This window comes from Limanda limanda, chromosome 6 (genome assembly GCF_963576545.1).
Source record: "Limanda limanda chromosome 6, fLimLim1.1, whole genome shotgun sequence".
Lineage (NCBI taxonomy): Eukaryota > Metazoa > Chordata > Actinopteri > Pleuronectiformes > Pleuronectidae > Limanda > Limanda limanda.
The window spans coordinates 8,326,957-8,354,111 of record NC_083641.1 but is presented as its reverse complement, the minus strand read 5'-3'; the positions used below and the strand labels follow the sequence as shown (position 1 = coordinate 8,354,111).

The 27,155-nt window shown below is 39.6% G+C and overlaps 1 protein-coding gene across 1 annotated transcript; it reads left to right on the top strand.

The window, feature by feature from the left end:
• The first annotated feature begins 15,978 nt into the window (after positions 1-15,978).
• Positions 15,979-20,401, top strand: LOC133003753 (carotenoid-cleaving dioxygenase, mitochondrial-like). Its single transcript, XM_061073554.1, has 12 exons — positions 15,979-16,015; positions 16,141-16,339; positions 16,755-16,966; positions 17,144-17,259; positions 17,425-17,527; positions 17,666-17,794; positions 18,423-18,583; positions 18,672-18,839; positions 18,950-19,084; positions 19,502-19,684; positions 19,773-19,883; positions 20,285-20,401. Exons 1-12 carry the CDS (start codon positions 15,979-15,981, stop codon positions 20,399-20,401), a joined length of 1,671 nt encoding a protein of 556 aa, XP_060929537.1.
• Positions 20,402-27,155: the final 6,754 nt, after the last annotated feature.

Sequence of the window (27,155 nt, the reverse complement as noted above, 5' to 3'; positions counted from 1 at the left end):
TATTCCCAATGACATTTTGATTTTTTTTACGTTTGAAGAAGTGGTCACCCTTTACTTCCATTCTATTTGATCTGTCTGCAACGCTGTTAACCCCTGAATCTCCAAAAAAGTAAACACATTTTTAAAAAATATATATACATTCGCTCAAGCACTTCACCCGCCTCTCCATCAGCATAGTGGTGAGTAGATAATGATTGAATTTAAATTTTTGGGTGAACTATCCCTTTAAAGCTACTATAACTCTACAGCACACCGTGTGGGAGGCGAGCGACAATGGATCCGTCCTTTGCTGGGAAGCTCCACACAGAGAGAAAAAGCTTTAGGCACAAGCAGGACAGCAGGTTTTTTCACGAAGCAATTTATTTTTAATGATACAAACAAGGTCTGTTTTTTGAGGACTTTTTGAAATCATTCAGTACATTCATATAAAGTAGCCTCACAGGACTCTTCAACGCCATCGGGACCTTTTTTCCGCAAGACTAGTTTTTTCAGAGAGGGATTCCCGTCGACACAAGTGAATCCCAGGAATTTCGAACGGTACACACTGGACTCGAACATGAACTTGTTAGCTGTGAGGTTTGTCAGGTAGAACAAGGCCTTGTGTTCATTATCAATAATTTCCTTTGGGAGAACCTGTAGAAAAAAACAACATTTGAAGCAAACCGGATAAAAGAAAAAGAGAATCTAAGCAGCACAGCATGAACCGTAAAATAAAAGGTTAACACAGTTTACTATGAGTGATATATTTACACATAAACCTGCTGCAGCTTTAACTTTCTCATAATTCATTGCATGTTTATGACTTGGCAGGTCCTCTGTGTTTGCATTGGCAGCAGAACCCCTCTGCAGGTGGCCGCTCCCTACTTCTCAGTGAGCTAATTTCCAGGGCTAGTGAAGACAGAGAGGGCCTTCATTTCGCTCATCACATCACACACTGTAAATACACTATGTGTCATCCTCACCATTGCCTCAGGATAGATTTCATTGTTCTCCTTGCAGCACGCCACTATCTTTTTGCCATTTTTGTTGGCGTACAGCATGACCGGTACCCCCGGGCCTTCCTCCTTGGAAAAATCATCATACATGTGGATGCTGAATTTGCAATCTTAAAAAAAAATTACAAGAGAAGATGGTGGGGGGGGGGGGGGGGTGACATGTTAATGAATTGTAATAATTAGCTAGCTAGCTATAGCTTAAATGCTGGAAATAATCGGTTTAAATACACAACTCTGGATCTGTGACTGGGAAAGAGAGAAAGCTGGATGACCCGATCTCCACTACACCAGTACGACCAATCAGCAACAACGGTATTTGTGCTTGTGCACAGGACGATGGAGGGAAGGGCCAGTGGGAGTAAGACGGAGGTCTCTGACTCTCACAATCAGTTTATATGACAATGGATGGCTTGGAGCGATTTTTAAGAAAAAACGTGGAAACATCACTTGTTACATCTTCATCATATTGAGTGACGACGACGAGAAGAAGTATCCTCAGATGACTTACCCTGCCACAACTTAAATGTAACAACTACTATTAGCCACTTGAAATGCAAACACCCTCTAACTTACAGGATGTTATACTCACAAGAGCTGAAGCACTACAGCTAACTTTAATAAGAAACTCTGTACAGCGTTTCAGTGTAGTTCCCCATTAGCTGATACCCAATGCTACCAATGAACCACTAACTAATATAACGTGCACAGTGTTGTTCCAGCATCAACATAAACTAGAAGTGACGATTCTGAAACGGAGGCTCAAACCATGAAACCAATTTCTGTAATTAGAACCACGGCTCTCCGACCACAACCCACAGCTGCAGGTGCAGGTTGTTGAGCTCTTATTTTTACCACTAACTAGGAGTTTATGTTTTTGTCTGTGTCTGTTTGTCACTTAGAAGGATTATACAAAGATAGATGGATTCCTGTCAAAGTTGGTGGAGGTCAGAGGGTGGATCCAGGAACTGCACTTTCTTCCAAATGGCAAAGTGTTTTATCAATGAGAATTCTGTGTGAATCTGGATGAAAACCATTCCCGGGGTTGTTATCGATGCAGTGCGTGTAATTTCATGTCGATCAAAATAAAAATCTAGACCAAGTGGATTTATATGGAGGCTCAATATATGTCAGCCAATGTATGGTAACAAAAAGAGCATGAAACATGTAACTAGCACCAATGTGGAGCTTAAAAATGTACGTGTCCTGTTTTCATTTATGGTGACTGCCGGGCCTTTGCGGAGGTATATGGGCTCTACTGAGTAAGATTCTAGATACTAATGTAACCAACAGTTATTCCACTGCTAACACTGCAACACATGTAAGTCATGAAATTTAGTGCAAGATGTATAGCATGTACAAATATATGACTGCTAGCTGCATGTGTCACATGCATGTTTTGATCTAATTATGATTGACTGGTAGTTTAAATAGGTCAAGATTAAAAATAGAGTATAGTGCTAAGATTTGTTGTGGCAATAAGCAGGAATTTCATGCAACTTATCTATAATATATAACAGGGGCTTCTGTGTCGTTGCCACCGCTTAACTCTAACACATTGTGCATTCATGTGGTGTTGGAATAATTGGAAAAATTCCCGAAAATGTTTGTTCACAAGTGAATTTTTTTTACGTGTTTTTTCCACATTCGACTTCGAAAGCACATGAACACAACAAAGTTGGAAGAGTGACTGCACAACTGGGGAAGTTGGGCTTTCCGAGGAGCACATGGGTGCACAACAGTTGCCTCACAGTATGTAATAGCTATTTTCGGAGTCTGGGTTAATACCATTCTGTTAGCAATTGCCTTTTCTCTCTGGATGTACAGTAAATGCATTGTGTTATAGGCCGCTGACTGGTTCCTGCCTTAGAGCTGATCACACATCTTCAGTTGCTTGTGTAAGTGAAAGTATTATGACTCATGTGGCTGCATTTTACCGGCATGACAATGATCCTGTGTCCGTAGGTGCTCTAGTTGAAACTGGTCTGCAGCATTAAGAAGCAGGATTTTGTTGTCCTTGCACCGGAGGTTGTATGTGTGGCTTTCACCAGAATCTGTGAAACCGTCTCCATCCAAAACTGTTGGGTTGTTTTCGAGAGAAAAAATATGACATCATAGACACGTGCGATCCCTGCATTTATTTTCTACTACAAATGAAGGCTAAGTGGGGAATTATGACACGGAGGCACCTTACCATCTTCAGCAACTTTAAACAGAGAGAAGAAAACAGCTGATTAGATTTTCGGTTATATTATATAACAGCATTCAAAAACAACAGGAATTAGGTGAAAATCGTAATAAATATAACAAAACATTCAATGTTATATATAAATCCAATAATACCATCTCATTCGTAACCTGAAAAAGAATAACATTATGAAATCGCTTTTACCATCAAAGTAGAAGGCGTCCATGCATGTACCATAAAATCTAACAGGGGAGCAGTCATCGGCAGCCATCATGGACCTGGTGAAAAACAACATATCCACAGCTACTATTGAGTGATGCAAACTTTTTTAATTCTTGCAGTTTACTTGCAATTATTTCAAATCATTGCTCAAATCTGATAATGAATGTTTTACACCATTTTTCCACAGTTCCTGATAGAGGTACATTTTCTCTCGGGGTGGATGTGTCATATTTTGTCACTACAGATAGACTTGTTGCAGTCAGAACTCAGACATGAACCCAGTAGAGATGGTGTGGAAGACGGTTCTGAAATGTAACAACCTACACCCTCCCTTAGATGTAATTAGATGTCAGTAGAGTGTAAAAAAAAGAAAGATTATTATAGGCCAACATCATTATAGCTATCTATTATTTAACATAAATCAAGAGATGGAGATTTCATGACCAGGACATTTTGATTACAATTACAATCCAGTTTTATTGTGATTCCAACAAAGCTGATGTTTGCATTAGATCAATAAGAAATTACATGATTTACAATGAATAAGTAAAGATATGCACATTTAGAACCATAGCCAAAGCTTGTGGGTCAGTATTCATGTCTGGGACAATGTCCCAGTGAAAAATAGGTTTTACACAGAAAAGTTGGCAAAGTCTTATTGACATCCCACATTCAAATGAGGGGCCATATATTCTGTGGTTTCCTCACTTTTCCATTTCGCTTTTAGCTCAGGATTTAAGTTCAAATAAAATCAAACAAATGGGCGAAGAACAAGATTTGTTGAGTGCCAGTCAGAGACATAAACCGCAGCATTGCAAAAGAGCTTTCCTTTCAGGTTTCCCTTGGTGTCATTTTTTGATCCCTGCTGATCAGAGCTGCTGAGTCATTTGAAAACAGGTTTTGTTCGCATCAAGATGCTTGCATTCTTCGCTGGAAAAACGGTTGAAATGTAAGAATTGAAAAAAAACTATTCTGGATCTGCCCACACATCCACATCTCAATTTGTGGATCCTTCCACTAGGTCTGGAGGTAATCCATTCAGTTTGTGTCATCTTGTTTACAAACAAACTACAAACCAGCCACCAAACAAAGACAGGCGTGAAAACATAACCTCCTTAGTGAGAAATTGAAAATTCCGTTGAGTGCCTCCTATCTTTAGCCATAAGAGCTTGTTTTGTGTTTTGGCTGCTGAGGCAGGTTTGATGAGTTTAAATCCAATAAGGGTTCACTACTTATTTTGTCCAGCAGTTCTGACTGTGGATGTTTGGGTTCAGTAAAAACATCAGATCACATTTAATTTAAAACAGGCAACGAGGTCCTTCCTGAGGCTTCACACACTGGACATCATGAGCTAGCAGAAGAGATTCAACCGGACGTGAAGAGAGTTGTAAGTGTTATAACATGGATTTTTATGCAGCAGTGCTGAGTTAATGATGAATAGACAAAACATCTGGAACTTACCTGTAAAGATGCAAACTGATGAGCTTCTGTCAGTCCTCTGCACGTTCACCTTCACACTCACCTTTACACAGAGAGACAAATCAAGACTTCTGCCAAAGAGCCTTCAAACCAAAGTTATACAGTCTGTGGGTGTGTCTGTGTGTTTATTTCCAAGTGGCTGTGAAATACAGACATACTGTTGAATGATTATTTCCCATGGTCTTTTAAAATAGGTGCAAGAGACCGGTGACACTCATTGTGGGCAGTGTTTCCTGCCACTCCTTTGTGTGTGTGTGTGTGTGTGTGTGTGTGTGTGTGTGTGTGTGTGTGTGTGTGTGTGTGTGTGTGTGTGTGTGTGTGTGTGTGTGTGTTTGAACTGAGGGCGGGAGACGAACCCACAATGCCTCATCGTGTATCAGGTGAACGCGAAACTGTTCCTTCCTTCATTTTCCCTCAAGTGCAAACATATCCTGTTTTTTAAATCTGCCTATTCTCTCACTTCTCATGTTTCTCTAATGTTTTTTGACATGCGATAATTTTTTTTATTAATGATTCACTAATGACTCCATATTGTTCATTTTAATTTCCAATGTATTTTGAAGTATCCACCCCTTTGCCCTTATTGATTCTGTTTCAATAAAAATAACTTTATTTATACAGCACTTTAATATACAGTATATGTCATAAAAAATAGAGATGCAATATGCTGTGCAAACATAAAAACAGAACAAAAAGGGGAAAAGACAGAGAAATGGAGAGAACCGCAAAATAAAGAAAAGCTTTTATAAAAAACTAGGGCTGGGCAAGTTAACTCGTTTTAATCGAGTTAACTCAAGTGATGAGTTAACTCGATTGTTTATCCGCCAATTCTTTTCTTTTTTCCTGTTCTGCAGCAGTCAGCAACAGACTTTCACAAAATAAAAAGCCTGACTTTCACAATAAAACAATAAATAATCAAACCTGAGTTAATGCGAGATAAAATAATTAATCGAGTTAACTCATCACTTGAGTTAACTCGATTGAAACAAGTTAACTTGCCCAGCCCTATAAAAAACTATAAATACAGTTTTGGCTCTGACAGTGCTGCAGTCCGCCACCAGAGGGCTGAAATACGCCGGAGTAAATAACACAGTGGGCTCCACACCTTCCTTTATTTCTTTAAATGTCTGAGCTAGAACAAATAAATGCCTGTATTGAAACAGCACAAATACTTAAATATATATATATACGTGTGGGTATATTTGTATTATTTTTCTTACGGTATTGCTCAAATTCCCCTCTGTGTTTAGGGACTATAGGGACTGCCCATTGTAGTCCCTATAGTTTAAAAAACAAATAAAGAAGCAATTCCTGTTAAATATCATCAGGACATCTATGTAATGTAGTACAACTTTAAGTATTGGTTAATTTGTTTAAAATGTTTCTTTAGATTCACTCAAATCAACCTGGACTTAGAGCAGTTTTTTGCTACTCATTACTGACAATTACTATTTTATAATAACACAGCATTCTTTAACTAACATCAACTGTCTGTCTTCTCATATCTTCATTTATATGGAATGGAAACCGATGAACAGAAGATATTTGGTTGAGAAAGTGTCAGACGTTAACACAGTGTTAGAGTAGAGCATCAGAATGCTTTGGGGTTTCATATAGAGCACATTACCTCATCTCCTGAGTAGTGAGGCCTGATGCAAACATCCATAGGTAGCACAGCTCCCGTTCTATCTGTGACCATTTCCCTGCAAAAGCTGAAGAGGCTCTGACCCTGAGCCTCAGAAAATAACTGAATGAAGTTAGGGCAGAAGATGTGTGCACTGATGTTTTTATTTTAATGTAAAAAAGAGACAGATCAGTTGGTCACTCAGAGATCAAACTTCCTAGCAGGATGTTTTGAGATTCTTTTGATGACAGAGCACCTTTTATGAATCCCCGAATGTCTTTGTGTTAGTATGCTAATTAAACTCCCAATGTTTGCATTAAAAGATGATGACGTTGCACCAGTGACAGAAATATCAGCTCTTGAGTTCAGGGTGAAGACTATCTTATCAATAACTTATTATAATAATCTCTAACTCCTTGTCTAACAGGGGTTTACCTCTGTCTGACTTCAGCAATGAGAGATAAGAAGCCCCTTAAGGACAGTCAACGAAAAGGCAAGGGGTCATATAGAGTATGTGATCTAATTGGAGAGATAACTCTGAAACCAAAATGTCAGAAAAGAAAAACACACCTGTAACCCTCTGATAACAGTGTAATCTGTCAGCACAAGTTCACCATACATACAACCTCTTTAATTTTCACTGATTGGCTTTATGGTTTTCTATCTCGTTTGACTAAAGTCAGCCAGTTACGCTGTTGTTTGAATTTGTGAACGAACCTCAGAGATCACCCAGCAGCTGGTTCACAGTGATAATCTCAATTCACCGGAGGGTTCAATATTTTCAAACCACAGCAGGGGAAGTGATTCAGGGGCTGGTTTTATTTTAATACACCCCAGCTGAGAACAGGAGGATCTGGGGCTGTACATTTTTATGAAATTATTAATAACCGTGTGATTTTAATCGTGTCAAATTTCTAACCCTTTCTGGGTACAAAGTGCTCTCTTGACCTGCATGATGAGGTTCCCTCTGGTGGATGTAGACAGAATAAGGCTCTGTTGTACAGACGGGGGGGATCAGGAGCAGCCAAGAGCCTCTGCCCCTGTGCTAAATGTCCTTGTTGGAACATTTGTGAAATATTCCTGTCATGCTTGATTTGTTTGGCGGTTTTACATCTGCGTGGCAGCTTGGGCCTTTACTAGGACCAATTGGGACCACAGGCAGTCCTGGCTTTTGATTGGTTAAATGGTTGACGTGTGTGGCGGGGTCTCTCTTAAAAACTCCTCAAAAGAGTGTGCAAACACAGGCGTAGTCGAAAAATGTTGTTTTCAAATTTATTTCAGCCGGCTCCAAAAAATGCTGACCTGGACATGAACAAGAATTACTCAAAACAAAGAAAATACCTTTAAATCAAATCAAATCGAATCAGCAGGAAAACCTCTTGTCTACTGCTCTCATGAGCTCCCACATTACCCTCTCTGTAACTTGCTCCAGACTCAGCCTCAAAGGCTTGAAGCTGCCCTTTTAATCATTTAGCCCCTCCCATCGGGCTTAATTACCAATTCAAACACATTTATCTGCAAATACAGTGCTTGAACCAAAACATAAGCGTTTACAATGACCTATTTACCTGTCACAAAATAAAACATCTTTAAACAAATCAAATGACTTTCATTAACAAAACTGTATCAACCATAAACAGTACAACTCTTGTTAATTATCTTAAGCCCAAAAACAACCAGAAGCTATTTAACCGGACAGGAAGTTGTGTCCGTGTTGTCAGCGAGCTGAATGCGCTGCTTCCCTAACTGCTGGTAAGTGTGTGTATGTGAGTGAGTGTGTGTGTGTGTGTATGTATGTATGTATGTATGTATGTATGTATGTATGTATGTATGTATGTATGTATGTATGTATGTATGTATGTATGTATGTATGTATGTATGTATGTATGTATGTATGTATGTATGTATGTATGTATGTATGTATGTATGTATGTATGTGTGTGTTTGTGTGTATGTGTGTAAGCCAGACGCGGAGCTGAACGAGTGGGCACCCTCGGTCGGCCCAGCGCTAAACAGAGGAGATGATGGTTAGATCGTGATCAACTAGGAACTTTAACAGGAAGAGTTGAAATGTTTGTTGGCGTGTGTGTGGCTGCGGTGCGCGTGTGAAGACCACTGGCGGTCAGTGACGGAGCCGTTCCGTCACAACGTGCAACCTGTGTGTTTTTTAGTAAGTTTTGTTGAAGCTACGGATCAGAGAGCACATTTGACTTTGACTGTGCTCATATTCCCATCCACGGTCCTTGAGTTATACCTGAAAATGTTTTGTTTGCTAACAAATTATTTGCCAATAATACGGGTAGAGAAGAGTATTTGGACAAGGATGCAAGATAACAGAGGTGGGACCAAGTCATTTTTTTTCCAAGTCCCAAGTAAGTCTCAAATCTTTGCCCTCAAGTCCCGAGTCAAGTCCAAAGTCAAGACTGACAAGTCTCAAGTCAAGTCCAAGTCCTGCAGTTTGAGTTTCGAGTCCTTTCAAGTCCTTTTGATCACAGAGTAATAATATATTTACACAGATCATGTATGCTTTTAAAATCTTTATTTATTTATTTATTTATTTATTAAAACTTGCGGGAGCCGCTCCTATGCAGTGCAAAAAAGGACAACGGCTCATAAATCCAATCCAAAAACAGTTATTTTTAATTAAAGGAGATCTTTACAAATTTAAGTGCAATGACATTAAACATGTCAAACATTAAACATTTAACATGTCAACACAACATTTAAGAACTTTGGGGAGGACATGTCAAGACATGAACCACATGACAGCTAAAATAAAAAGTTAAAATGCCGCTGCCCCACTGTATATTTAAACTTTTGGTTAAACTTTGGTCCACCTTTAGAGCACTAGTCTACAAACTTCTTGTTGAGTTTGAGCAGCAGCTGATTTTCAAGGTGAGTAAAGCTCATCCGGGTTCACTTTGCAGTGAACAGCAATCCAGCACAGCTGAAGAGTCACCCGCAGGCGGCCGAGGCAGGTAGGCCAGTAGGCTATTGAGTTTCAGGCAGTGTTGTCCATGAACACGTTCATTTTTATGAGAACGTTGAACTAAACGCAACTTAATGACAAATAATGAATTTGAACGGTAAACACGTTCATATTATCTGAGGTCAAGCTGAAACGTTACGTAATGTTTTCCTTCTCCTGAGGAGAGACGCTGTCTAAAACGAATGCTTGCACCATGTCGTTGCGATCGTTGTTGTGTTTATTTGAAATGAAATGCAGTCTTACAGGGCAAAATACCGTCTGAAAGTTGCAATTCCGTTTTTCAACTTTTTTTTGTTGAGGGGGGGGGCTCTTGCATAGAGCCCCAAATATGCTAGGACTGCCCCTGTGTAGCGCAGTGATTCTCTGTATGGTGCGCCCCTCCGGTTATGCCTCCGGCGCGGAGGCATAACAGGCTGGCGACCGGGAGGAGAGAATGCGAGGCGCATCTAATATTAGAGCCGAACTACTGTTTTACGTCCGCATCTCTTTAACGGCGGAGCAGTAAACAATTCGCTCTTCCGCCGTAGCCAGCGGTCTGCACCCCGCGGCTCTGCAGCCCCTCCGCAGTGGATCCCTGTGCAGTGTTGTGCCTGTCGCGCATATTTTTCGCGAACAGTGAACTTTACGATCAGTTTTCATATGTTGAACGTGCACGTTAGGGAACGTCATCCACTCTATGCAGCATCTACCACTGCAGTGAGAATTGCCTTGCGTTTCGTACTTTACACCCCTGACGCACACATACACAATGAAAGATACAGAGCGTTCCTTAATAACATACTTTTTAATCTTTGGGTTTTGCGGAAAGGAGCAAGTCTTATCAAGTCAAAAGGCTCAAGTCCAAGTGAAGTCACAAGTCATTGATGTTCAAGTCCAAGTCGAGTTGCAAGTCTCTTTACATTTTGTCAAGTCGAGTCTAAAGTCATCAAATTCATGACTCGAGTCTGACTCGAGTCCAAGTCATGTGACTCGAGTCCACACCTCTGCAAGATAATGTATTCTGTATTTGTGCATATGTATATGGAGATATGAAATTAATGTACATAGGTATATGCAGGTATGGCATACAATATAATGAATACAAAAATAGTATCTGTATATGTAGCGTGTCTGGCTGAAACTACAAAGGCTGCGTTGTGTTGTGACTTGCGGATAATAAAACCAGCACAGCTGCTCTCTTGCCAGTCGTGGGAGGATTTATTTTCTGTGTAAAACACTAGGTTCCAGTACAGCAACTACACATAATCAGGTCTCCATGCACATCTCTCCTCAGTAACACAAACTTTTTTGTCACAAGTCTTCATAATATCCCTTTACATCTATTTTCCAACTCCCTAGCCGAAAGGTTTTATGGATTTATATTGAAACGCGAACATGATTTGAAATATATAAAAATATATTGTTATAAAACAACTGTAAAAATCTAAATTATTAACATATATCCGATTTACATGACAAACTAACTGAAGGGGAGCTCACATACCTGTGTGAAACACAAGGTGTCACATAACCAGGTCTCCATGCACATCTTTATCGGAAAAATGAACTGCATGAAAAACCATCTGTGCTCGGCTAGCCTATAGCTTCAGAAAGCTAACTAGCATGTTAGAAAAAGTGTCATACAAAGTATAATAAAGCAAACACACATTGTGTAAACAATGACCAGTTCTGTGACCTGAACAAAGTAATATGTCTGTCTGTGCCTCCTTTCACTTCAGTTCGTTTTCACCACACTTGAACTATTGGAATGAGCAGCACGTCCTTACCTCTTCTCAGCAGCAGGGCGGGAACCGAGAGAAACAGCGCGAATCGACAGGAAGTGACGTCATGAGTAGGAGAACATGACTTAGCAAAGTAAAACTCCCCACAAGAAATGTACATAGAAAAACAACAGCATGAACTAAAGTGGATTTTTGGTGAAATATAAACTAATTACATTAATACATTGGTTACACCTACCATTTCATACTAATCAACATTGTATATGTGTATATGTAATAAACATAAACTTCATGGTGGTCACACATAGTGGCACAACACTTAATCCAACACTGAATTCAAAAGTTTGAGCAGGTTGAAGATAAGACATGTTTAGAGTATACTGAGTAACCCTCTCAGGTCTGATTGTGGTGTAGTCCCTCAAAAATTTCCAATCATGAGATCCAAAGTTGTGGCCAAGTGAAACTTATTTCCCGGTGAACAGATTTTTGTTAGGCACTTTGCCTCCAGCGTTTTCCACCGTAGCTAGTGGCCGGGCCTTTCCCTCTATTTTCTGCTTTCCTTGTCTGTGGCGACAACAAAACAGCCATGAGGATAAATCAGCTGTCCATGAAGCACCGCTTCATGATTTATCAAAAGCACTTTACGCTAATGATAAAACTGATAGTGGGATTTCCAACTTTTTTATTTCTTACCAATAGTTCAACAAATGAGATGAAGAAAGGTACATAGCTATTACTTGCAGAGGGATTTTTTGACCCCATTTATACCACAAACCATAATTTTTACATTTAATTTCTATGACAGAGTATTGGGGGCCATATTCAAGGGAAAAACTGGGATGTCCAGAATAATTTCACGATATATAATGCGCATAAAGTTGTGAAATTTTGATTATGAGAATAAAGTCTTGGCTGAGAGGAAAGTCTTAGTTTTATTAGAAGGAAGAATCTCATAATAATTTCTCATTAAGTGTCCCTTACCCTCTGTCGTATATTTCAGTTTAAATGTAGATTAAAAATAGAATAATATATTGTGATAAAAACTGAGATTTACTGATTGTATATATTTTTTACTTTGGAGGGACTGTTAAGCTATAAGTCTTTACGTAATTGACACTTGGAACAAAAGTAAATAAACATGGTTTAGAGTAAGATATTATTAATCACATTTTTTTTATTAAAGTCATTAAAACATTTTCTTGTGCTTTAATGGCTGAACAATTTGGAGATACGCATACCCAGTCGCATCTCAAAACATGTCATAGCTGCGTGAAATATTTTAATGCCCAAACTATGTTATAAAATGACTTTTTTTCTGAAAATACAAGGAATGTCATCCATGTTTTCCTTTTTGCAGACAGGAATTTGAGTCACGTGACGTGGGCACAGGCCAATGCAAAACAATGGGCAGATAAAAACATAGGCATCTCACAATTTGAGAGGTCAAATTGGGAAATTACTTCATTTTGCCTAGTGGACCAACGTAGCTATTACACATTTAGAGATGAGATACTATACCTTCTCCACAATGTTGCTGATGCAATATGGATCCTGGTTTATCATTCACCAGTAATTAGCTGATTGTTGCTATGATGTCAGCTTTCTGTTCTACTTGATATTTCTAGCAGCTGTTTTTCTTCAGCTCAAGACAAGAAACTCTTTGTTTCTTGTTGCATCATTGGTATTTTGAGCTCATAATGTCCCAGATATATCATAGAATAGAGTTAAATAATTTGTAAATATCGCATTACAGGGTTAGCGGCTTAGGGTTTAAACAGTCTAAACTCAACTTCTTTCTTTCTCATCCTCAACAGAGATGACCAACAAAAACAAAAAGTCAATGGTTGACTGTACTGAAAAGGCTAGACACAAATGTGCTTTAATACTAAAATAGTGTTGCAAATGTTATCATACAATCAGAAGCATTCACAAGATTATGGAGGTGAAGGTCCAGGACTGATCAGCCACAGTCTCACCACTGGAAATACCACAAATGTCCTAATAATGCTTCTCTAATTGTGTCCAATCCATAATCAGTGGTGGGATTTCTGCAGGGCATGAGTTGTTTTTATGGGAATTTCCTGGATGTGCCACACAGAAGCTGCTTGAGTAGAAATGAAATGCATTCAGTTTTTATTTTCAAGGGAAATTACCTGAAACTAGGTCCAGAAGTTGAATAGTTACACTGAGGTTTTTCTTGCTCTGACATTTCATTTTTAAGGGATTGGGAAAGGAGACTGATGCAAAGCTATGTATTGATCATGTTTTGAATGAATGTATCATCACTGTTCAGTCCCTCATATGTGTAGTATAATGTTTAGTTACAAACAGCGCCCCCTTGGGGAAGTCAAGGTATATAACATTCAGCTCTTCATATAAGTTGTGTCATTCTTCTGTAAGTATTGTTGTCTACGAATTGTGTCCTTACAACCATAGGGTTATTTTACCACACATTTTTTGTTTACAACAGCAGTGCTGCCTAGCGGTTAGGCTAGTGGGTAGCGCTGTGTCTTTGCTACTGAAGTAGCTCTGAGAGCTGCCATGTGATGCTATTGAAGTAGCTCTGAGAGCCGCCGTGTGATGCTATTGAACTGCAGGAACAGTAACAATCCCCAATAGCCCTTCAAAATGGAAAAACACATTTATACCTTGAACCTCATACTTTGTTTGTTATTTTTTTTAGAGGTTTAGCAAAAAATAAACAACATTTAGTAAGTTTAGAAGTGCTGACAGGTGGATTTGATACCTTTGGACAAAGTGTGACTAAGGGAAGATATAAACTCGCTAATAACATTGCCATTTTGTGCACATGTTGGTTGCCTGGCATATTCTGTCTATTTGAAGCATTGGTTTCACACCAAGAATTAATGCCATGCCAACTCACGATGTGACATACACAAAGAACAGTAGAGGGAGTGTTATTGCAGAATGGTGGTGAGTTTAGAAGATAACCTAAAAAACAAAGTTTGCTGTAATTTGCATCTGTACGATGTGTGCATGCAACTCAAAATAGCTGGGGACAATTCTATTTTAGAAGTTACTGTGTAAACTTAGAAAATAAATGTAAACAAGGCTATTCTGTCTGTGCCTAGTGGAAAATGTGCCGTAGGTCCTTTCATGAAGAGCAAGCAGTGATGCTATAAGGTCCATCACCTCGAGCAGTGTAACCACATGTGTTCCAGCAGTGTTCTTTATCCCAGATAAACATCAACATTTCAAAGGAACAACCACTAAAAACAGTCAAACATGGTCAAGCACAGACCTGCCTCAAATCCAAGCGTCTGTCCTGCTACAAAATCTGATGTCATCTGTTTTATCAATACAGTGGCATGAAAAAGTGTGTGAACCCTCTGGAATGACCATATGACTATGGAAATATAATGTGATCTCACCTTCTTGTGAGTCACAACTAGAGACATCAAGTTAGGACACGTTTTTACACGTGCAAACCTTTGGTAGACCAGGCCCATAATGTTCAATGGTGTTGATATAGATAAGACAAAGTAAGAGCTGATAAAGCTATATGGTTAAACAAGAATGAACTGTGCCTGTAAGATGTTCTGTCCTATCAAGTAATGAAGATAAACTGTGAACATGATCTAGCCTGTTACCACTTAAACATGTCAAGATATGCATATTAAATATCTAATTTAAAATGATTATTAAATTAAATAATCTATTAAAGAATATAATAAACAATTGAATCAAACCAGCACATGAGATTTTTGTAAGGCCACAAATAATAAGAAAAAACAGAATGGCATTCAGTAGCGCTCATACCTGGGCCAAAAGTTAACTTACATTCAGTAATCAATCTGACCCAAATTTCACACAATCATAGATATGAGTTACTGAAATTTTGATTTAAAAAAAAAAATCTTGATCAAATTATTATTATTAGTATTCCATAAAAATGGATCCTCCATCCTACAGTGGAGCATTTGTTAAGATGCAGATTGGCTCTGCGCCAATCGACGACAAACAGGGACGTCAGCTCCCTGGCAACGGTAACGATCAACAGCAACGTTAAGATACAAGCAAAATGTAAAAAAAATTAAATGCCAAAAAAACAATATTAATGAATCAAACCATTAGTGCACCTCTTTCTGTGTGATATAGAGTTGATGCATGGACATGACTTATACAGTAATACATGTACAGTGTCTGTAACACATCATTCATGTATGCTACATGTGAATTACGAATTTTGATTCATGTACCGTGAATTATACTGTATGACAGGCAGCTATTGGGTATTTTGCTAATGCTTGAGATATATTGAAAAGTAGAAAAAAGTTACAAATTATTCCAGAAATAGAAAATGCAATAAGGATAAACAGGAAGATGGTGTGTTCGATTTCCTCCAAGCAACTTATCCTAGTTTATCTGCCTTCCTCATAACCACATATCTGCCTGCATTATTTACCATGACAAAGAGATAACTATGAGGACAGACTAACTACTTGAAATAAACTATAAATACTGCCGTGGTGGTTTTTCTACTTCACGGTTTAATGAGGTGATTATCGCTCAATAAGTTACTGTACCACTTGTATTATCTTGTGATGACAAAGTACTATTTTTTAAGCCCTTACATAAGCATGAAATCACAGTCTGCTTTATCTGACCGTTTACAGGGGGTGTGACAGAAAGGAGAGCAATATAAAGCTGTAGTGCCAGAGTGGGAGAAACAGCAGCGCTACAGGAGGAGTGTGTGCAGGCCTTCCAACTCCGCTACATACTCAAGATACAAAGCTACAGCCATGAACTCCATCACACATCAACAGAAGAGCACCCCAGGTAAGGATTTGGTTGCACCAGCAGCTTTTAGAACTTAATTTAATACCAAATATTTGATAATAGTGCCCTTTGCTGTATATGACAAAAATGTGACTGTGGTTTGCACTTAAAATGTTCTTCTGTAGCACTCAAGAAATCCAAGTCTCTGCAGCAAATCAACCACTTCACAGACGTGCAGGGGCTGCCCTGCATTGAGAAGCTTGTGAGCTCGGTTGAGGAAACTCTTGATCCCATCAACACCGCCATCATCGGCAAAATCCCAGAATGGATCAATGGGAGCTTCCTGAGGAATGGGCCTGGGAAGTTCGAGATCGGAAACCAGAAGTGAGTCCAAATGCATAAATTTGGGGGATGTGAGAATATAATTTTTCATTTGAGATGTTGGGAGATATTAATGTAATTGCCTTGTGTCGTGGAAATTTATCATAAGATTTGAAATAATAAGTTTCTCAGACCGGATTTGTCTTAGAGGTTTAATTATTAGCTCTGCAGAGGGTTACACAGTCAGCAACATGGCCCAGAGTGCAACCACGAGAAGTTAAAAAGGAAGGTATTTATACAATGTGATAAACCGGAAACAAAACAGAGAGCAGACAGGAAACGTCTGCTGTCTGGCATCACATTCTCCACAGTAGTAAGACATTGATCAGTGGAATTTTCCATTACACTTGACTCTTGTCAGTGCAGCCACTACCTCACACAGCTGCCTCATTTCTCCTGCTCCCTCCATTCTCCTCAGGTTCAACCACTGGTTTGATGGTATGGCTCTACTGCACCAGTTCAAAATTTCTCACGGTCAGGTGACTTACAAAAGCCGCTTCCTGGCCAGTGACAGTTACAAAGCCAACAAGGAGAGCAACCGCATTGTAGTGTCTGAGTTTGGGACGATCACCACGCCGGACCCGTGTAAAAACTTCTTCCAACGCTTCCTGTCAAGATTTGAGATGCCAAGTGAGTTTCACACTGAGATACATGAACACAAATATTTTGATGCTGTTAGATGTAATAAGACTGTGACGAGACTTTTCTCCACATACATAGAGTCACGTGAAATACTATATTGTACAGTGAGTTGTTGTTGAGGTTGGGCTTTGTTATTAACTGTGACACCTTGCTCCTCTTCTCTAGAGCCCTCAGATAATGCCAATGTGAGCTTTGTGACCTACAAAGGAGATTATTATGTCAGCACGGAAACCAATATCATGCACCGGGTGGATCCTGAGACACTACACACAACCAAAAAGGTAACATCAAGGTTTATGTACGACTGTGTATGAATGATTTCCAGAGGCAATGACAATATAACTGAGTTAATAGCAGGGTTGCAGGCTACTGTCACTCATTGTATCATATAAGTATCTTATCTAAATTACATTTTATCTATCTTAACATGTATGTGTTCCTGTTAGGTAAACTGGAGCAAATTCATTGCTGTGAATGGAGCCACAGCCCACCCTCACACTGAGCCTGATGGGACAACATACAACATGGGGAATTCCTACTCAGCTAAAGGTATTTTAGGAAACATCACTCAGTGTGTTCACCTGGCCTCATTGGAACCTGTGCAGTGAGAGACAAGGAGGCAGAACAATACTACTGTGTCTCTGGAGACCTTTAGAAAGAAACTTCATATATTATCTGTGTTGACAGGAGGACTCTACAACATCATCCGGGTGCCTCCAACTAAAGAAACAGAAAATGACACCCTGGAGGGAGCCACAGTGCTGTGCAGCATTACCCCTGATGACAAGAATAAACCCTCCTACTACCACAGCTTTGGTGGGTAAAACCAGAGTCTTCATTACTTGAGCTTTGACTGAACATTAATTTAAAGGAGCAAGAATCACTATTTGTGCATTCTACAAATTTGCCTGTTTAATGTGATTAAATTCAGAGTTTCAGATATCCAACATTCAGTCACAGGTTGTCAGCTCAGTTTCTAATGTCAAAGCAATCCCTGGCTAGCCTTCCTAAGAATGATCTTGGTACTGCAACTAGCAATTGGTTTCATTATTGATGAATGTGCAGATTCCTTTTCTTCAATTCCAAAACCCAAAGATACTCAGTTTACATGATGTATGGAAAAGAAAAGAGGCAAATCATCACATTGATAGGCAGGACAATGAGAAACTGGCAATTTTTCATTATTTTTGGGGGGATAAATGACTAATGATTACTTAATTGTGTATTACTTGATCTACTTATCAATTGCTTAAGTTCTTAAACAATCCCAGTGAGTACTGTGCAGCTTGGTATAGATTTTGAGATATATATATATATATAGAGAGAGAGCCCTGGTATCAGGGAAAGGTATTTTCTCAACTGTGGGTTGAGCTGTTGATTCTGAATCATGCACTCAGAATTTTGAACGGTAGAGACTAATATAAATCTTTTTAATCCATCACAGCAATGTCGGAGAACTACATTGTGTTCATTGAGCAGCCCATCAAGATGAACCTGATGACGATTGTAACAGGCAAGCTGAGAGGAAAGAGCATCAGTGATGGCTTTTCCTGGGACCCATCTCTCAAGACAGTTTTCCACTTGGTTGACAAGAAGACAGGGAAGGTGAGTCTCTAAAACCCACCCCTCTAAAATGCAGTCTGTTGTAATGTACATCAACCAAAAGTGGGTTGCTTTCACCCGTCTCTTCCAGGTGAGCTCCGTCAAGTATCTTGCCCAGGCGTTGTCAACCTTCCACCAGATCAACTCATACGAGGAGGACAGCTTCTTGATCGTCGATATGTGTGCTTCAGATGATGGACAGTCAATCTATAATTACAACATCCAGAATCTGCGAAAGTCTGGAGAAGCTCTTGATGAGGTAAAATGCCACGGTCAACAAACTGTACCTTCAATGCTTCCGTGTTGTGTTCATGGTAAGTTTTTGGTCTGTTAGTTGGTTTGCTGAAAAGATTCTTATCTCCTCGCCAGGTGTATAACACCTTATGTAGAGCGTTCCCGCGGCGTTTCGTGCTGCCTCTCAATGTCGACCATGATACACCCTATCACCAGAACTTGAACCGGACCAACACTACAGCCACTGCTATAAGAACTGACAAGAACAAGGTAGGCTACGGGATCTACACTTATCAACACACTTATCATTTCTATGTCAAGCGTGTCTTTGATAGATGTGTAGTAAAAAAGTGAGAGATGCCAACACCTACTGATAACACAAAAGAACCATCAGTAACTTAAGACGGTCGGTTGATAAAATGGTGTGACTTACACAAAGGATATGCAGTCTTGCAAACATACATGTTTACGACCTTATGGCCTTGTACGTATAGTATGCTGCATAACGCTTTCCACAGTATCACATATTCAAACTCATGCACAAAATGCTGTAGTAATACTGCAAACTGCACATATAATATTACCACAGTAACCAGTAAACCAGTCAAGCCTAAAATCTTGACAATAACAACTTTAATTTGAAAATGATTGCCCTCGTACCCACACTGCTTTTTCTTCTTGGTGCAGGTGTTCTGTACCCACGAGGACCTCCACGGGGACGACCTGGACCAATATGGTGGTATGGAGTTCCCTCAGATCAACTATGGCAAGTACAACACTCACCCGTACCGCTACTTCTACGGCTGCGGCTTCAGACACCTGGTAGGAGACTCACTAATCAAGATGGACCTCAATGGAAAACACATGAAGGTGAGTCCCTCAGATGTTACCAACTGTAAGAGACTGGCTGTGATGCAGCGAACTGCAAGACTGATGAGTCCTGATGATTTTCTGACAGGTGTGGGAACAACCGGGTCTTTATCCATCTGAGCCAATCTTCGTACCCTCGCCTGATGCCACGGAGGAGGACGACGGTGTGGTCTTGTCTGTTGTCATCACCCCGAACAAGGTCAGTCAGGTTGAGTGAAAGATTTTGGACAAAGCGACAATTTTCTTTCAACCTCAAACAATAGAAATCCAGTCACAATACCGTAATTTGTTCTTAAGATATAGTTCATGGATATATAAAGGGGTCTAGACTAAGCTCCCTTGTTTCCTCCCATCTCAATGATGACTCAGTACAATCATAGAATCTGAGTTTTTTTCCAGATGGGATAGGGGTATACAATAGCAGAACCAAGGAGAGTGTACCATATCTATGTTGAAAAGAAATGTATCTCTCGATTTACAGAAGCCCAAACTGGTACTTACATATATCAAGTAGAAAAATCATTTTAAATGCACACAACTGATTTCTGGAAATCTTAAACTTAATTAAATCTTTACCTATCTTTTGCCTATGTCTTGTAGGAAAAGAGCACATTCCTCCTGGTTTTGGATGCCAGGACATTTGAGGAGCTGGGCCGAGCTGAGGTGCCAGTCAACATTCCCTATGGTTTCCATGGAGCATTCAATGCCACAGCATAGACATGTGGGGAGGAAATTTACGCTAAATACTCTTCCAACCTCACATGAATGGAATTGATGCCAATTGATTGTATACAATGTAAATATTGTCCTTTGATGCTTCGTTTATATCTTTGTACATGCAAATTTACACGTGTATGGATGCAGTTTCCTTGTCTATAATGAAAAACGATTACAGCAATTATATGAAGCTGTTCTGTATATGTTGCACTATGTCACATTACTTTCACATTTACCGTTTTGGCTGATGCTTTCATCCAGAGCTACTTCCAAAAGAGTGACAACAGTAATGCTTCAGAACGGTAAAACCTTATTGCAAGCACTAACTTCAAATGCTGCTCATTAGACAAGCTTAGACAAGCATTAGTGACATTGGCAGCCATGGGTATCCAGTGGAGATCGATGAGCAGTGGAGTGACAGGTGCCCTATTAGGCTGATTGAAGACCTGACACTCCACAGTATTCTAGACCATCTGTACGAGTTTCACTGTGCAAGACGTTGGGATTATTGAAAATGTTGTGTATATAAAATGAAAATGTATATTAAAAGTATTAAAAACCTTATAACTTTAACACTTGGAATATGTCTTATTATTTTAATTTAAGCAAATATACAGTTTAAGATGAGATAAAAATGACACAGACTCTTGTCATTTAATTTTGTAAGAATAAGAAACGGATAAGGAAGCTCACATGTCGGAGTAATGAATGGACTGTGAATGGCTTAAATACAATTTACATTTCCTAAAACATAAGACTGTTAAATCCCTCAATAAAAATCTCCACTTTAACATCTTGTCTGCATTTGTCTCATCCTTGTAACCAATCTTTACTCCCTGATGGTAGACATTGATATTTAATCAAAGTTTTTCAAAATAAGCACTGACTCTAGTTGTTGTTTTCGATTCATGAGGCTGAGTCAACAAGGTCTTTGGCACACTTGCACCCTCTGCTGGCCAACTATTGCACATGAACACAGTGTAATTGGAAAGAGCTTATGTCACTAGAGACTCTGCGCCTCTGTTCTTTCATTGTTCCCCTTTTCCTTTTCTATTTGGTGTATATGTGTTTGGTGGAGAGGGCTTTTCTCTCAATCCCGCTATCAATGATGACAATATATCAAAAAATGTTACGCATTCTTCTTTATTAACAGTAATAAACACACTGTGAATACTGAACTTTAGTACTCTGAAAAAAGAATGGCATTATACTATACATCACAAAATGTAAGTTTTATGTGAAGAATAAATAAATAGTGACATTGAGATCATTTGTGTTGAGATAAGAGAGAATAAATAAAATTCTATTCAAAATTAGTTTCTATTTTAACTCATGACTCAACAAACAAAACACATGTATTAGTTTGTTATTAAAGTTGTGCTAGACTATATGAAGCACTGAATGTATATTTGAGCATTTTGAGTAAGACATACATACAACATATGAACTGCAGAGGGCACAAGTACAGGACACAACTATACACAAAAGAAAACTATTCCTCAGTAAAATAGACTGGTAACATGTGGCTGACAGGCCGTCATTAACCCTGCAGTTTATCGGAGATCAGAGCTAGAGTTTCCCTCAGATGGTTTTTCTTCTCTTTCAGATAGGACTCCAGGTTTCGAGCTTCGGTCAAAATACCCTGCAGCTTTTTCATCTGTGCAGTATCTGCTGCAGCTCTCTCACTGGAAAAAAAACAGCATAAACAGTGACAATAAATTTGGGTTACACTGAAAATGTATGTACTTAATCAATTAAAATAGTGTGGGTAACAACAAAGATAGACTTATTTTAACATGCACAAAGTATTAACAAACTAATCCCAGCAATCAACAAAAGGTGGCCATCAAAACATGTGGCAACCCACTCAACCTCTCTCAGCAAACCACACAGGTGAGCTGGTGCTTTTGTTAACTATGAGTTACCACCCATATTCACATGACCCCATGTTACTAAGCACTGTGATCACAATAATAAATCATCTAAAAAAAACAAAAACCAATACCAGGCCATAAGGATTCTCAAAATATTACCACAAAAATAAATTCCTAGTGACTACTGTCATGGCTCTTACAACATGTATTTTTAGTATTATTTTTTTTCTTAACCCTTAAATGGCTGGTCAGAACATCAACTAAGGCTTATTCAAGGAATTAGTGACAGGCTGTGATGTTATGAGTGTCATCAAATTGTATCGTGCTGTCAGAAATAAACAGAGCCACAGTTGTGAGCCGCTGTCAAGGTCTTTTGCAGCATTAAGGATTTGGCTTGTCAGTAATGACAACATCTTTGCTGTCTTTTCTCATCAATTTATAAAAATGTCTGCCTTAAGTTGGTAAATGCAGATGTTACAGTAACAAGGGGCTAGTGTTGTGCAGTGAGTAACTCCCTGACACCTTAACCACACTACAGATGCAAGGACCCATTTGTTTTAGCGGGATCTTAACTGCAGAACCCTGGCTCCAAATGAGCAAAAGGGCACACTCGTACAAGTGATATTTTGGCTTTGTGTCTGGATAGTAGCAAGAATAATAGATGCATTGTCCAATATTATTGACAGTTTTTCTAAGAAAAACTAAAAATAACAGTGTGCTTTTACTTTGTGGACAAATTGCTAAAGAGGAAGAAATTCTATGAACGTTGCTGCCATGACAGATATTGGCCAGTTTTGGCCTGAGGGACGGCTGTTGCAGACCATGGCAATATAGTTAAGTTTATAAGCATTGATTTCAAAGTGCAGGCCAAATTAAGCTGTGGTTGTTATTCTAGCAAGTGAGAAATATGACTTGTTTGTGTTGTGGCAGTGAAAGGTCAGGGGATCACAGAAGTTGCTAGAATTAGACTTCCACTTTATTCACCACAGCATTCTGTCCTCAACAAGAAGGGCTGAAACCTTTATCTACAGCACAGAATTTCAAATAGAAAGATTGAATTTGAGTCATTACTATGCAGCTTTCTTCTCCTGGACTTTATTACTAAATAAGAACCAGCACCTCACCAGAATATTTATGTGTTTTCCTTCACTTATTCAATGTTTCACTGTCAGCAGTTTTCAGATGAAGAGCTCATAAGCAAGCATAATGAATATTTATTGTTTATTAGTAGACAACAGAAAAAAGTCAGATTAACTTGTTAGGTTATGACCTACCGTAACACCTCAGCAAATTGTGAAAGCAGCACGCTGATCTCTCCACCTGCACCTGCAAGGAGAAATGCTGAGAAATTCATAAAAACATCTTAACTTGACAATGATCTGCCATTTCATTCCACTTCATTAAATGATGATGATTCATGTGAGTTGAAAATAACTAGGTGTGGCCATTGGTCAGCAGTTCAAAAATACAGCCACCGGCCAAATATGATGGCTTGACAATATGATTCTGAACACTCCAATTAGCTCGGTGAAGAGCAACAACACATGTCAGCAACAATTTTAAGTTCACTATACTTGTTTCACATCTCTCATAGGCCACATGAGTTTGTGGATCACTTCCTTTTCACTTCCTGTGACCTGTTGCTTGTGTCACTATCAGTGAGAGAGCAGTTTGATGCTTCTTTCATCTGTTTAGGAAACATAGTGACTGAATGACGGTGCACATACCTGCAGTTGTAGCCTCAAAAAAATCAGCTGACTCTAAAGTGGAGAGTGTAGAGCGAGGTCTTTTCTTTTTTGGTGGAGATTTGTCTCGATTCTCAGGTGTACGATCCATCTATTGTAAAGAAGATATTAGAGCTGAACATGCACTAAAACAATATCTGTTTCTGTTGGTCTGTATAATCAGACACAAAAGTAGCAGTATAAATACTTGCAGTACTCTATCCATTAATTGTTCTCTGTTTTATTTTATTATTAAATTCAGCAGGTCATTTTCTTTTGGATCCCATTCAGCATCAACTCATGGGTACCTCATTAACTGCTGCGATCATTTCTTTCTTACACAACATGCAGACATTAAATCTGAAATATTTTTCTCTCCTGAATGCTTTATTAGCATTTGCAGCTGATACTCTTACCTCTTGGGATGTTGCCTGTTGGGGGCCTTTGCTGTCTTTTATTGCCCTCTTGTTAAATGCTGGTGCAATGGGCTTTGCGGCCACCGGTGTTGTTTCTTTCATTGTGTTGTTATTCTACTGCAAATAAAACACAAAAGTAGACATAACAACCATCTGTTAGTGTCTCACTAACAAAGGGTTACAATACACAGTACTTGGCACACAATAAGCCTATGCAGCACATTTTGAATATTTGTAAAAACCCGCTAGTGTCAAAAGTAATACTTCAAAGCAGCATCATATGAACCATGTGTGCCACTGACTAACAATGTTCCTTGTATTTTGAATACATATATTTTAATCTGATGATCCCTCTCACTCTGTTGACTACCAAAACACCAGTTTGTTACAAACCAATCGGAGACAAAGGGGCCCAGCTCATGGTTGGGAGGACACACTGTTGTTATTGCCCTGCTTTCGCTTTTGTAACTGTTGATCTGGTTACTCAGAGTCTGAAATCCACTTTACTGTCATTTCTTCCATATGTCCAGGACATAGAAGGAATAAAACGTGCTTCTCTCAGACGCCCAGCGAAAACACACACATATACACAAGCAAACAACTAATAAGGGCTAACACACAACAAATAATTGCTAAAACACAAAAAAAATTAGCAGATAAAACACAATGGATGTGAGCTAAAGAAAAACACAAGCGAAGCAGGCTGTGAGGATACAAGGCGCAGGTGGGAAAAGCTGCAGTGAATATTTACAGTGCACGTGGGGTAAATAGTGCATGGATGTGTATAAAAGTCTGGTTACTGATTGCTATGGAAACATTGGCTGACTGTGACCTGGCTGTGTTTACCAGCCTCTTGGTCAGACACTTCCTGGTGGAGAGTTACTTGCGTATTGACTCATTTGTGGCTGTTGACTCACATGTGGTACAAGATAATATTTATTTATCTGTTGCCTATATTAAGTAAAACCAGCTGGGTTAACGTTTGGTTTGTTTGTGTCTTAGTGTTACAACTTTGTGTAAATAATATAACTGCTTTTATAACCGCATTAAATACATAAACAAGCTGTTACCAAACTAACTTTACCCGTTGGCTGGTTAGCATTCGAGTGTATTACCCACTGTGAAATGGGCTAACTGGCAAACATAAAGCTAGCAGCAAGTGAGACAGTTGAATGCTAAGCTAGCAGGTATGCTAACCTCTTAATGATCTGCCGCAGTACAAACAGAACCAAACAAGCGGTAAATGACGTCTACTTACAAGACTTGGGTCCGTGTCACAGAGTTTAAATATCATAAATTCATTCACCTCAACAACTATTGATGAATTATTAGAGTGTAAACAATCACAGCTGATCAGAAGTGATTATCGATCCTGGCGCGCGCCGCAAGCAACGTCAGTGCTGCGTTCAGGGCCTCTCGTAAAGTCAGGCTTTCTACAAGAGCAGGTAAACTATCTCTATTGACCGGTGAACAGTGTTGGGGAGTAACGGAATACATGTAACGGCGTTACGTATTTAGAATACAAATTATGAGTAACTGTATTCCGTTACAGTTACAAATTAAATAGATGGTATTCAGAATACAGTTACATTGTTGAAATCAGTGGATTACATGACGGTACTTCTCTGTTTCACGAGTTTAATCACTGTCTCGTAAATCCACCGGAGGCAAAGCCCCCAGGAAGCAGCTGGAGACCAGGGCTGCCGTAAGAGCGCCCGGACCCCGGCGGCGTGAAGAAGCCTCACCGCGACCGGCTCGGGACCGTTACAGGCCCGGGACCGTGGCTCTGAGAGAGTTCCGTCGCTACCAGAAATCTACGGAGCTGCTGATCCGCAAGCTGCCCTTCCAGCACCTGGTGAGAGAAGACCGACCTGCGCTTCCAGAGCTCCGCTGTCATGGCTCTGCAGGAGGCCAGCGAGGCACGCCGGGTTCACACCGGACGCTGAAGCGCCGCTAAAATAATATCACCCGTTGACCCAGAAGTATAAAAGCATATAGTCACTTGTTGCTCCAACATTAACTGCAACAGCGTCCCAATTTAATGTCATCCATCTTCAAGAACTTCTCCGCTGTTTGCTCCGTTCAATGTCGGGTGTCGAGGGTAAATTACGTGTTCTCCGCCCCCCCCCCTCTCTTTTTATCTTTATGACTGCTTGTGTGTCTGTATGGAGGGGGGCATTTAATAATGTGATCGGTCAAATTGGTAAATTTAAAACTCCAGGACAACAGAAGGGGAATACAAACTATGGGTTGCATGCTTTATCATGTATATCATATAAAATATGTCATCAATATCGTTTAAAATCATTTTTCAGTGTGTTTCCTGGAGCGATACGCTCGGGTCAAGCGCAAAAAATAGACCCGACGCCGAAACGATCGCTGCAAGGCGCGAGGCAGCCTTGGCGCAGGGGGGGTTCAGCCTCCGGTGGGACCGGCACAGAGGTGGGAGTGGATGGGAGCCGGACATCCAGCGGGCCCGCAGCATCGGTGGAGAGAGAGTTTAAACTGCTGCTGCTCCCCTGACTATAACAACGCCGCAATCATACACTTAAAAAATGCAATACAAACCGGAAGTATTCCAAGTATTCAGAATACGTTACTCAGATTAGTTAATGTAATGGAATACGTTACAGATTACATTTTTGTGCATGTATTCTGTATTCTGTAACGGAATACGTTTTGAAAGTATCCTTCCCAACACTGCCGGTGAACATATGTCTCTCATTAATTAGATTACAGA

Excerpts from the sequence above, each read along its gene's own strand:
- LOC133003753 (XM_061073554.1), top strand. The coding sequence starts at position 15,979 with ATGAACTCCATCACACATCAACAGAAGAGCACCCCAG. Across the intron at positions 17,260-17,424 it reads CACTACACACAACCAAAAAG|GTAAACTGGAGCAAATTCAT; the intron begins GTAACATCAAGG and ends TGTTCCTGTTAG. Across the intron at positions 18,584-18,671 it reads TTGACAAGAAGACAGGGAAG|GTGAGCTCCGTCAAGTATCT; the intron begins GTGAGTCTCTAA and ends CGTCTCTTCCAG.